Source organism: Haliotis rubra, unplaced genomic scaffold (genome assembly GCF_003918875.1).
Source record: "Haliotis rubra isolate DU_JTF1 unplaced genomic scaffold, ASM391887v1 Scf144, whole genome shotgun sequence".
NCBI classification, from domain to species: Eukaryota; Metazoa; Mollusca; class Gastropoda; order Lepetellida; family Haliotidae; genus Haliotis; species Haliotis rubra.
Window position 1 is genome coordinate 1683894 of NW_025765381.1, and position 14411 is coordinate 1698304.

General features: G+C 42.8%; 1 protein-coding gene across 1 annotated transcript in view; it reads left to right on the forward strand.

Annotated features, from left to right (window-relative positions):
- Positions 1–5250, forward strand: part of LOC124269345 (F-box/LRR-repeat protein 16-like) — a 66417-nt gene extending 61167 nt beyond the window's left edge. The window contains exon 3 of the mRNA XM_046704363.1: positions 4740–5250. Coding sequence (XP_046560319.1) covers positions 4740–4888 — 149 coding nt within the window. The 3' untranslated portion in view covers positions 4889–5250. The remainder of the gene's footprint in view (positions 1–4739) is intronic.
- Positions 5251–14411: the final 9161 nt, after the last annotated feature.

Consider the following 14411-nt stretch of genomic DNA (forward strand, 5'->3'; position numbering starts at 1 on the left):
CGAGTATGGTGTTGACAGACCAATGATAGTTATCAATGCCAAGCTTGTATTCGAATCAACAACCTTCGGATCCCGACAGCTAAAGGGCCACAACTCTTTAAAATAATTCGCTAAAGACACCCAGTATATCATGGTCTTCGATAATAAATAAGACCAGGGACCAGGGTCCCGATCCACAAAACATTCGTAACCCTATGATAAACTATAGAGTTACGACAGGTCGTAACGTTACGAACGCATTGTTGATTGGGGCCCAGGATGCCGTTGTACAAAGCAATCTTAGCCTTAAGGTGATCGTAACTCCCATACCTTAACAGAGACACGCGACAGTCCTAGCGCTAAGGTTGTTTGTGCAGAGGCACCCAGCCTTACATTTCCAAATGAACTGCACCGAACGATCAAAGACTTCAAGAACAGTTCCAACAACTCAATCAAAGCAATAATGCACTTCAACCAGACCCAATACACACGGCATTACAAGATCACCACAAATCTGTGGAGTCATCTTATCTTAATGAAAACTGCCACATTTGGCTTCTCCAGAATATGTCATTACCGCATCATTACGAGTTCCTTGCATTCGCTGCGTTGGCCCAGAACCAGTTTCACATGCGCCAGATCCGATCAAAACCATTCAGCACCTGCGAAGCGTCCCGTTGCGTCACGAACGCCGATTATCGTCAATTATTCCGGCCTGCGATCGCTGTATTCGTCCGGTGATCAACTACAACTATCGTTTTCAGAAGCATTTGTTGCCATACGGACCAATAACGCCCATGTTTTCATGAACGATTAAGCAATTTGTGCAGAAATAGAGAATCATTACGCCACGCCTGGCACTGTAGGTCTCTTGTAATGACGCTCCGGTTCCAGACCGCTGCCGTGTAATGAATTAGGGCACCGCGGACTCTGTATACACCATTCATCACTCCATAGCAACAGTAAGGGGTGCATGGGACACGTGTTACGTTTTATGTGACGTATTACGGTGTTTTATATTCCATTAGGGCTCCGGTGAATAATAGTAATGCATTTCTGTATTGACGGGTGAATATGCTAGAGGGCATTTTTATACTTCCAGCAAAGGCAAATTCGTGGATTTGTTATAAGTATGGCGACGGTAGGGTACACTAAATCGAAATAATTGCATTTAAAAGGCTCCAACTGCCCCAGCGTTGAGGAAGAGAAGTATAGTATTCGCACTTCCGTTCACATACACACGCCCATGTTCTATATGACACCATCCTTCTAAATTGTTCTTTTATTAATCATTTATTTATTATTAAAAATCAATATTGAGACAATGGCAGTAGCACATCTAGTCAACATAACGGTGGTTGTGTTAGGCTATAAATAACCATGAGAACACGCGCATTTTAACCTACTCAGTACATTTGCTATTATTATTTTATCAGCCTGTTGGACACATTTATGTATGCAAATATCTCTAATGTAAAATTGTCATGTTAGATACATACCATGCAACAAAATCGTGTACCACCTTTAAACCTAAATTCTGGCACTGTTAGGAGTGTGAATTGAGTTCCGCCAGTTAAACTCGCCTTTGCTGGCATTGCTCGAATGCTTTAACATCTAAGCTACCGTATTTCCTCGAGTACACGCCCACGTGTATATTTCTTTGAGAAACTCATCGGCATTTATAATTATAATTCCAGCTCAATCTTGCTATATTTAAACCATAATTAATACATGGCAGCGGTTTACACAGCGGCATTCTCTTCCCACAGAGGTTACTTGTCACATCTTCCTACGAACCTCTGTTATAATACGGCCATATTAATCTCGTAAAATCCCCTAGCGGCAAAAAATCGCAACACGAATTACTTCCCTTCTTTCTATCCAATCAGAACACATGTTACATCGATGCAAGTAAATATGGGGCCACAAATATCCATCTTCTCTGCCGGGGACTTAATGTGTTAATGTTACACACAAGACATTTAATGGCAAGCTTGTCCGTTGTCAACGAGGGCGATGGAGAAGCCATTGATCCGCCATTACATGACTGAGTTCTGTCTAGAAGACACGTTTGCGTATCGCGCAGGGGAAGAGGTTCCAGTCTTCCCGAAGCATACGGAAATTACCGACGCCTTGCGAATGATCACTTTTGAAACAACGTCGCTGATTGCACAACTAAATCTGATTGCAACCAATCACGAATCCTGAACACTCGCACCATGAAAGGGCCATATTAGAACAGAGGTTCGTAGGAAGATATGACTTGAGTAACTTCTGTGGGAAGAGAATGCCGCTGTGTAAACCGCTGCCTTGTATTAGTTATGGTTTAAATATAGCAAGATTGAGCTGGATTACAAAACGTCGGTTCAACAAACTCGCAAAGTGTTCTTTGAAATACGGCTACAAAACGGCGGCTCTGCAACACTGCAAACAAAACAAAATTTCTGACGTACATTTTTGTCCAACATCAACGACATAAAGGTCTTAGATGCTCGGTGAGTTTAAAGCGAGATTGATTAAAGATCCACGACTGAATTGATTTTAGCTTTGTCAGCCTTGATACATACAAGGATTCTTCAAAAGGAGTATCCTCCCTGTGTTAGTGTGTGAAGCCTGACAGCTTCTGGAAGCTACGTGTGAAGCAGAGTATCTAGCTGTTCTAACTAGGTATATAGGCCATCAAATACGCTAAGCGGCCTACTGTTACGTTGTCGCGACTGACGGGTTCTGTCTGTGTAATGCGACATTTGATAGACGCCACTTCCTCCTCTACTCTCAGGTGGGCCGGAGCGGTCGTATTAGCTTCGGCTTGGATTAGATTTGACTGGGATCCCAAACAAAAGTGGCTGATGAACATGTAATAGAAAAAGAAAAGTAAAACAATGATAGGAAAAGAAAACAAATAACTATTCTGTTTGTATTTTTCTTGTTTCATGTCACAGTTTCAATATTCTTGTTATATCAAAATGTTGTGTGCGGACAAGACAAACAGACAATCTTGCGGTTGATATCGCAGTACAGTCGGAAACCCGGTTTAGTCGCCTCTCAAGGAGTGTTTTGGAACTGTTCAGAGTCCGCTAATCTGAGCAAGGACCATGGTCAATGATAAAACGAGTCTGGATCAGATGAACCATTGAATGATCGACTCGATGACAACTAGATCTCACATTGTAAGGTGCTGGTGGAAAGGGGTTTAACTTCCACGTTCACGTTTCCCACGCCTGCATGTGTTTGTGAGGAATATTCTTATTGTCCGGACTTATGTCCATTCCATAGTGCAAGGTCACTGGGATTGGTTGATTGGTTTGTTGTTTAACGCTGCACTCAGCAATATTACAGCTCTATGGCGGCGGTCTGTAAATAATCTAGTCAGGACCAGACAATCCAGAGATCAACAGCAAGAGCATCGATCTGCGCAATTGTGAAACGATGACATGTGTCAACCAAGTCCCCGAGCCTGATCACCCGATCCCGTTAGTCACCTCTTACAAGCATGGGTTGCTGAAGACCAATTCTAACCCGGATCTTCACGAGTATCACATACGCATACTGACTCCACAACATACTGACTGCGAGCTGACAAATCCATCTGTATCTCCTGAATGACGGGCGCCAGGCTAAGTAACAACAAGTACCATATTTTGACGTCAAAGGGAATCGAACCACCTGCATGCTTCTCTCAGGGCAGACGCTCCGCCGACTAGACCACCTTAAGCTGATATTATAAAACCCCAATGTAACGGACATATTTCAGCATGAGATAATGTAAGAGTATTCAGCCTTGGATTTCCACGCAGTAATTTGATCTAGAAATCACTTCACTCTGCCTAAGTCTTATTAATATTTCAAGATTTTGAGAAAATGTCCCAGTTTACGTTTAATGTCAATACCTGTGTTCCCGATACGCACTACAGCTTCCCTCGCAATGCGTAAATATACTATACATTTTACATGGGGACAGAAAGGGAAGTTAGGTGTGGAAGTTAGGTGTTCACATCCTAGCTGGAACAGGGAGTGAATTATTTATGTGAGTGAAAGGTCGTCCAAATATGTCATGCCCTATATTTGTATTCTAAAGGTTAGAACATGATGCATAAAAGATAACTCCCGAGTTACTACTCTTCCGCAGCTACCCATGCATACAGATCACTTTGACGGTTCGATCCAAGGCCGCGTCATAATAAAAGACGTTAAAATATGGTACTTGTTGGTCCCTGCCTGGCGCTCGGCATTAATGGGTACATCAAGGACTGGTCGGCTCGGAGTCAGTATAATGTGTCTGAGTGGGGTATTCATGCTTCACTGCGGCATGGTATCTCAGTGGACTAGCACTATAAAACCAGCTTCAGTCTGGACTAGTACAAGCAGCCACACATACACATACACACGCATGCACGTCGTCATATGAGCGAAATATTCTCAAGCACGACGTTAAACCCAAGTCTACACTAGAACTAGGTATTTTTGTACACGTATTTGTTTAATATGTTTTGGTCACTTTTCTAAGGTTATGGATGTTAGTTGATCCGTTGCATGATTAAACTTGATCCCCAGGAGCTTACACTGTTCGTGTCAGGCTCGATGAATCCGTGGACTGCACATCCAAATTGCCCATTATATCAACCACTGGTTTTGTCTTGTCATTACTCGAATATTGAGTCCATTGTGTTTTAACTAAAATGTTGCTTCGTTGGGTGTGAAATACAGAAAACAAAACAATAAATCTTTAGTTAATTCCTTTTCTCACTCTTATGTTTCAGGTTGTTCTCAGATTTCCACTAACGGCCTGTACGGCTTGACGAGACTCCACAATCTCCAGGAACTGGAGCTTACCAACTGCACCAGTGCCACCAAGACAGTCTGTGATTTCCTCAGGGACAATATGTTCCGGTGTGCAGTGCTCGACTGATGGGACAGGCGGCTACGGCGTGAAGAATCTCTATTCCAGGACTCCGATTTGATTGGTACTGTGGTGATGGGTGTGTATATTCTGTACAATGTACTATACTCAACAATACCGGTCGTGACGTCCACAATGTTCACCAGAAAGGTTGATGTTGTTGTTGAGTGTTAGTGATGCTGGTGATATCGTGACCCTTTCATCCAAGACTATGGATGTCCGTTTTGGATATAATGATTTACGTGTGTGCGAGCAATCTGATTCTTTTGGATTTTGGATGTGTTTTAATGGTGTAGACGTCCGATGGAACATTGCAGACATTGTGTGTTGCCCTGCGGATTACATGCGACCTCCTATATCACGATCACCTTTATCATGACCTCCTTTATCATGGCCTCCTTTACCATGACCTCCTTCATCATGACCTCCCTTACAATGACCTACTTCATCATGACCTCTCTTACCAAGACTTACTTCATCATGACCTCCCTTACCATGACCTACTTCAGCATTTTCTCCTTTACCATCACCTCCTTCATCATTGCCTCCATTATCATGACCTCCTGTATCATTGCCTCCATTATCGTGACCTCTTTCATCATTGCCTCCGTTATCGTGACCTCCTTTATCATTGCCTCCGTTTTCGTGACCTCCTTCATCATTGCCTCCGTTATCGTGACCTCCTTCATCATTGCCTCCGTTATCATGACCTCCTTTATCATTGCCTCCGTTATCGTGACCTCCTTTATCATTGCCTCCGTTATCGTGACCTCCTTCATCATTGCCTCCACCATTGCATCAGTCGCCAGGACTTCATCATAACCTGCTTGGCATTCAGCACCCTGTAATCATCGCTAAGCATCATACCGTGTGACTGGACACCAGTCTTGCGCACAAAGCATGAGGATTGGATTTCACGAATTGTGTGAATTGGACCTCAGAAACCTCTAGGAATGTCTGTTTCTGTACTTGATATGAATAATAGCACAGGCTGTTCCTCTAAATCCCGTTTTCTTTCGGTAAGTAGTTTCAGCCGAGCTGCATAGCTATCAGAGGCATTGCATCGACGTACAGCATTCCCATAGGAATACACTCTTGTGGAGCTCATCACCTCAGCGACTCGTCCCTCAAGGGAAGACAACTCTCATTGTACTCATCGGGATCGTACGTGTATCGTATTGAACGACCGGGTGGTTTTGCTATTGTGATTCTGTTTGTATACATCGTCAGTACTTCACGGGTTTGCATACACTACTATCCTCAAACACCTGCGACTACATACGACTGATTTGTACTATAGTAGTGGCGTGTCTATATTCAGCTAATTAAATTAGGTCATTTTCATGACCCGGAAAATGAGTCAAATGAGCTTTACTTTGTAAGAACCTTTAAAGGAACAATTCTTAAAAACATTTTTTAATTAATCGTTATGGGTTCTTTTTAAAAAAACCCATTTCGTCTGCAGTCTCCATCAATGAAACCAGACTGGGCTTAGTTTGCTCTAGATTTCCCAAGTTTTAAGAACTTATGAATTCCGCAATCATGGTGCAGGATCCTATAAACGTCGTACGAAACCCACAACTGCCCAATATTGAAGCAATGTGTAGATCAGATCGCCGCAAAGTTGCCTGAAAAATATTGCTGATTTAACAACGTTTTCTTGACACTCATTCGACAGCCCTCTTTATTACTTAACCTGGTACCCAGCTATCTATGCGCTTCTCCAACTTGCGCCAAGCGTATATTGAGAGAGGGGTCCCAACAAAGCTGAACGACGCTATGTCGTCGATGGTTAAGGAGAAACGTAATGTCCAGAAAACCCGTTCAGAACTGACGATGGTGTGTATAAGGTTCCAAGCAGTTTGCCTTAAGGTGTATTATGTTGGCTGTGATATCAACCCTTTGTTTAATATTACGTTGGCACGTATATGTAGGTATTTATGTCTACCTCAGTTTCACGTCTACTTGTTCTAGATGTTCCTTTGTATGTATCAGAATGCTCAGTTGTCGCTATGGACAATACTGGGAAACAGCCCTTTCAACTGATGTTATCTGACCTATTGCACTCGGATATAATTTGTAAAATAACACCTTTTAGTGGGGTGTTATTACTCTCAGTCAGATATAAAAATATGTACTACTTTAAACCTAATCCCTTAAATGGGATGGCCACGAGTTATGTCATTATACAACACTCAGAACATTATTCAGTAGAGAACCTTAACGAGTATATGATATTTATGAAGCTCAACCGTAATGAAGGCATATTATGGAGAAAGTTGTATAGTCAGTGAGGTGAGATATACTGGCGTCATGGCAACTGTAATCCGATCTCTCAGCCGCGCCGGCATTTAAAACTAGTTAGAAAGTAGGATTGCATTTATAAAATCAATGTATTAATTTGACAGAGACGTATACCTTGTTGTCAGTGGCACACGTCTCTGTTAATGTCAAGAAAACCTTTTTTAGGAATCCATGCCAACGATAACTGAGAAAGTACTGACTGAGTTTGGTTTTACGCCGCTTTCAGCAATATTCCAGCAACATCACAGCGGGGGACACCAGAAATGGGCTTCACACATTGTGCCCATGTGGGGATTCGAACCCGGGTCTTCGGCGTGACGAGCCAACGCTTTAACCACTAGGCTACCCCACCGCCCCAACTGAGAAAGTAAAGAGTAATGGTTTTAGAATGAACGCATGTTTGACCATGAGCAACATTATGTAGTTATACTGTTATACAACCGATAACAACACTCGTTTGTCTAACATATACATGTCATTGGTTAAGGGCGCCACACTTTCCTATGCACATTTACGTTCCTTAGTGGTGCTAGGATCCGGTGTCCGTCTGTAGGAATTCCCCATGATTACTGTTGACCCTTCAGGACTACAAAGTTTTTTTTTTATCAAAGTGGTAAAGGGGCGGTGGGGTAGCTTTGTGGTTAAAGCGTTCGCTCGTCACGCCGAAGACCCGGGTTCGATTCCTCACATGGTTACACTGTGCGAAGCCCATTTCTGGTGTCCCCCGCCGCGATATTGCTGGAATATTGCTAAAAGCGGCGTAAAAGCAAACTCATTCCAACTGGTAAACGTCTAACGCGTGTTGTGGTCGGGACAGACGCCGACGAGGACCTGGACTCCAAGCTGACAGCGATGATAAGATAAACTACTGTTCAAAGCAGCGTTAAACCCAACTCTCTCACTCGTGACCCCATAGCCGTATTTCAGCCCTTTCCTTCCCCGCAATACGTCGTAAAGCAATACTTCCTGTATTTACGTTTTCCTCCTCGACAGAAAATCGAATGAAGCAATTCCCAATGGAAATAGTACTCTGCAGATGCACTCTATATGTTCTAATTAGAATATACTCAAGCTTTTGATTCCCGTTTTGTTGTATTATTGTGTAAAGTAGCTCCCCCTTTAGATCACGCCGGAATATTATGACAAAACATCTAAACCAAAGTCAAGGACTAAACACAAAGGCAGTTTTAATGGTATTGAAAATTATAATTGTTATTATCGTTTCTTAGCATAAAAAGCATTTTCGTGGATTGTTGCGTGGTCGTTTGGATTGGCATGCAGCTGTGTTCAGAGGGGGTAGTAGAGTTGAACGACGTGCATCTGTGGTAACGAGAGCTCATCCATACTGACTGGCGTGCAACTGTGTTAACGAGAGCTCATCGATATTGACTGACGTGCAACTATGTTAAGACCGACGTGCAACTGTGGTAACGAGAGCTCAGCCATGTTGACTGACGTGCAACTGTGTTAACAAGAGCTCATCCATATTGACTGGCGTGCAACTGTGGTAACGAGAGCTCATCCATATTGACTGGCGTGCATCTGTGGTAACAAGAGCTCATCCATATTGACTGGCGTGCAACTGTGGTAACGAGAGCTCAGCCATGTTGACTGACGTGCAACTGTTTTAACAAGAGCTCATCCATATTGACTGGCGTGCAACTGTGGTAACGAGAGCTCATCCATATTGACTGACGTGCATCTGTGGTAACAAGAGCTCATCCATATTGACTGGCGTGCATCTGTGGTAACGAGAGCTCATCCATATTGACTGACGTGCAACTGTGGTAACGAGAGCTCAGCCATGTTGACTGGCGTGCAACTATGTTAAGACCGACGTGCAACTGTGGTAACGAGAGCTCATCCATATTGACTGACGTGCATCTGTGTTAACAAGAGCTCATCCATACTTACTGGCGTGCAACTGTGGTAACGAGAGCTCATCCATATTGACTGGCGTGCAACTATGTTAAGACCGACGTGCAACTGTGGTAACGAGAGCTCATCCATGTTGACTGACGTGCATCTGTGTTAACAAGAGCTCATCCATATTGACTGGCGTGCATCTGTGGTAACGAGAGCTCATCCATATTGACTGGCGTGCATCTGTGGTAACGAGAGCTCATCCATATTGACTGACGTGCAACTGTGTTAACAAGAGCTCATCCATATTGACTGACGTGCATCTGTGTTAACGAGAGCTCATCCATATTGACTGACGTGCAACTGTGGTAACGAGAGCTCAGCCATGTTGACTGGCGTGCAACTATGTTAAGACCGACGTGCAACTGTGGTAACGAGAGCTCATCCATATTGACTGACGTGCATCTGTGTTAACAAGAGCTCATCCATATTGACTGACGTGCAACTGTGGTAACGAGAGCTCAGCCATATTGACTGACGTGCAACTATGTTAAGACTGACGTGCAACTGTGGTAACGAGAGCTCATCCATATTGACTGACGTGCATCTGTGTTAACAAGAGCTCATCCATATTGACTGGCGTGCAACTGTGGTAACGAGAGCTCATCCATATTGACTGGCGTGCATCTGTGGTAACGAGAGCTCAGCCATATTGACTGACGTGCAACTGTGTTAACAAGAGCTCATCCATATTGACTGACGTGCAACTGTGTTAACACGAGCTCATCCATATTGACTGGCGTGCAACTGTGGTAACGAGAGCTCAGCCATGTTGACTGACGTGCAACTGTGTTAACACGAGCTCATCCATATTGACTGGCGTGCATCTGTGTTAACGAGAGCTCAGCCATATTGACTGACGTGCAACTGTGGTAACGAGAGCTCATCCATATTGACTGACGTGCATCTGTGGTAACGAGAGCTCATCCATATTGACTGGCGTGCAACTGTGGTAACGAGAGCTCATCCATATTGACTGGCGTGCAACTGTGGTAACGAGAGCTCAGCCATGTTGACTGACGTGCAACTGTGTTAACAAGAGCTCATCCATATTGACTGGCGTGCAACTGTGGTAACACGAGCTCATCCATATTGACTGACGTGCATCTGTGGTAACGAGAGCTCATCCATATTGACTGGCGTGCAACTGTGGTAACGAGAGCTCATCCATATTGACTGACGTGCAACTGTGTTAACACGAGCTCATCCATACTGACTGGCGTGCAACTGTGGTAACGAGAGCTCATCCATATTGACTGGCGTGCAACTATGTTAAGACCGACGTGCAACTGTGGTAACGAGAGCTCATCCATATTGACTGACGTGCATCTGTGTTAACAAGAGCTCATCCATACTGACTGACGTGCATCTGTGGTAACGAGAGCTCATCCATATTGACTGACGTGCATCTGTGGTAACGAGAGCTCTGCCATGTTGACTGGCGTGCAACTGTGGTAACGAGAGCTCATCCATATTGACTGGCGTGCAACTGTGGTAACGAGAGCTCATCCATATTGACTGACGTGCAACTGTGGTAACGAGAGCTCATCCATATTGACTGGCGTGCAACTGTGGTAACGAGAGCTCATCCATATTGACTGACGTGCAACTGTGGTAACGAGAGCTCAGCCATGTTGACTGGCGTGCAACTGTGGTAACGAGAGCTCATCCATGTTGACTGGCGTGCAACTGTGTTAACAAGAGCTCAGCCATGTTGACTGAACTGCTGCTGTGTTGATTAGAGCTTAGCTCTGTTGACTAGGACGGAACTGTGTTGACTGATATGCAGCTGTGTTAACGAGAACGCAGCCGTGTTGACTGAAATACGGCTATGATTAACTGGGGGCTATTAATATAATACGTCTATATTGTGACTACTAACACACTAGTAGTACAGCCGCTATACAAAGCACTAAGAGTATATAATTGGATCATAAAGCGTAGTAGCAGATCGTAATTGCTAAAGTTTCCGGTGGACTGGGATAGTTGCCATTCATTCAATGGGGATTATTTGAGTTCAGTTATCTGTATTTCTCTACTAACTGTAAACAGCGTCTTCTACTATATTGCTGTCACGAGCAAGAAGGAATGGCAATAGAGATTCTTCAGTATATCTTTATCGTGGCTTTGAATTCTAAAAATTGCTGATATTGGCAAGTGTCGCGCTTTACCATTGAGTGAGTGGGGGAGTTTGCTTTAACGCCGCCTAGAACAGTGTCAAGTAAATGTGTGAGGAAAACCCGAAATGGCGTCTCAGACATTTACCACTTTATAGAAACTTTGTACAATCCTGTCACTCCTAAGGGACGCAACTCCGCATATCGATTGTACAGGGACCACTATGAATTCAAAAGAAAATTTTCTTGTGTCGACAAAAGTGAAGAGTTGAAACCTTGGTCGTGCCTTGGTATCCTATATGGCTTACAAAATTATCTTCAGTTTAAAGTGCAGAAATTCTAATTCTTGTTCTTTAATCGGACCAGAAACCACTGATGATGCGCTCGAGTCCAATACTCACTGTCTGCACCATACCCATGGTAACCAAATTAAGGAATTATATAGATTCAGGCAATTTCTGGATGCGAAATTTTACATTATATACGCATAAAATTAGAAAACGGAGGAAAAATTAATTATGAATACATCCTTCAGGATGCAAAAAAAACCACACACAAAAGTAATCTTATTTTTGGAAATTTTTCACAATTCCGTACCACATTAATTAATGCCCACGAGTAATCAATACAAAATAAAATGCTTCAAGATCAACAGGCGCTTGTAAATGTGTTTTAGTAGAGGAAATCTTTAATGTTTTTATTAACAGAATGAACAAGCTTTTTTCACATGGAAGTGTACTGTATTTAATTTTCTATGGGGGCGGTGTGGTAGCCTTGTGGTTAAAGCGTTCACTCGTCACGCCGAAGACCAGGGTTCGATTTCCCACATGGGCACAATGTTAAGCCCATTTCTGGTGTCCGCCGTCGTGATATTGCTGGGTTATTGCTAAACTAAACTTACTCACTCACTCCCTTAGGTTCTATGCCCAACATGATCACGTACAATAATCTTTCAAAAGCATCTGTCCTCCTCCGTTCGAGCATCTCGGAATTGTTGTGAGAGCTGTGATCCACTTGTCAATTCAGATAGCCCTATGGGTAAAGTGTCCGCTTTTCGCGTCGAGAACTTGGTTCGGTTCTACACAACGGTACTGCGGGAAGTGTATTTTGATATAACAAGTCGAATATAATTATATATTGCTTTGTACAACCTATGTCACTAACATATCCACGTGTGTCACAGTAAACTCGGTGTATAACGATGTTATAAGGTGTAATATATTACAGATTTGAAATAATTATTAACGACAATTCGTTTGTAACTACGACGCCGTTGCAAACGTTTCAAAAGAAACGACCACGACACATGCTGAAATGTCGGGATAAGCCACTTCGTTATAACCGAAACTGACTGAATATGATATAAGGAGAAAGTGCAATTAAAATGGAGCTGCTAAGATTAACAATTAAAGGTTACGTCCCGACATTTAATACCCTGGACGCCGTTCCAGAAAGCGGTCGTAGCGCTACGACTACCATCAGTCTAGGTTAAAGTGTGGGAGTTACGATCACCGTAACTTACAGTCGCTTTGTGGAACGGGGCCTGGGGCCTAGATTTTCGAAGCTCTCTTAGCGCTAAGATAGCTGTAAGTTAATGTTAACGTATGGCACTTACGACTATCTTAGCGCTAAGAGAGCTTCGAAAAGTTAGGCCCTGGTCATCTGACGTGCTTTGGTAGATGTTAAGGTAGTTTAAGCACCTGTCTGACAGGTTGTTTATGTTTATTTAACATAGATTTCCTATATTGTTGTTGATTATTTGTTTGTTCCGTGTGGATACTAAGTATGTTACTCATAGCATTCCTTTACAGAAATCCTCTCATGTGATTCTCGCATCATACGGTATTCCACTATCTGTTATAGGTACTATTTCATTTTCTGCTTTGTGTCATTTTGAAAGTTAACACTCTACGTAAAATAAAATATTCAAATACATGGAGTCATATTTCCCCGTTGTCTTTTTCATCCTTGAACAAAAAGGTATGGAATACATCACACTGAGACGTGAATAGAAACAGCCTGTCAAAGGCGGGCATTTTTTATAAGGGGGACACTTCAATGTGAGTATAGTCTCCTGAAACATGACGCATTGCGAGTAACGTGATGGACCATGTGTAATGTGCATATGACGCAACATCTGAATTACATGTGGCGTATCACGTGATACACGCATTGCTTAAAGCATGACGTAACATGCATATGACGTATCATCTGAAACACACGTGACGAAACACACGTGGAACACGCATCACCTGAAAACGTGACACATCACCTGAAACATGGCGTGTCAGCTCTACCCGACCATCACCTGAAACATTGACATAAACTTAAATTTGACACCTAAAACCTGTTGATTTCTCACTTAAACGAAATTATCTGCAACACTTCGCAGCGGACTGCACAAGCTACATAGATGTTTCAGTTCAACTGATTCTAAAACTGTATTCAACATTCAGAAGAAAACTGCATTCAACATTCAGAATAAAACTACATTCAACATTAAGAATAAAACTGCATTCAACATTAAGAATAAAACTGCATTCAACATTAAGACTAATACTGCATTCAACATTAAGATTAAAACTGCATTCAACATTAAGAATAAAACTGCATAGATGGTCAACACAAATTTATATTCCGTAAGAACATACATAGCTCGGAAAGCAGGGAAAGGTTGCATTTGATAAACATGGCAATTGATTTGTGGTTAAGTAATATCAAATATTGGTAGTGTGTCATTCACGGTAGAACCCACGTGGCCATGGTGCCGTTGTACAAAGCGTCTTCTGCCTAACGTGATCTTAACTCTCACGCTAGTCTGTCTCACAGTTCCTGGACCACATATTTATCCTGTCCTAAATGAAGCAAGTCTAGATTTCCCCAGGTCTCCCAACTCACTGGGGCTCCTTTTCAATTTAGATGGGTTTATTTATTACTTTCAAAATAATATGTATCCAGGGACTGCGCGTTAGTCTACTCTCACACCTTAACATAATACACTTACACAGACGTAGTGGTAAGGTTAATTTGAACAATGACATGTTGTTCTGGAGGGCTCTGTTCAACAAATCGATCTTAGTACAACAATAATCCTAAGCCTATGAAAATACCTCCAGCATTAAGATCGTCCTGTAGAACGGTGCCTTAGGCACTTATACGTTGAAGCGTATATCGGCCCATACAACAGT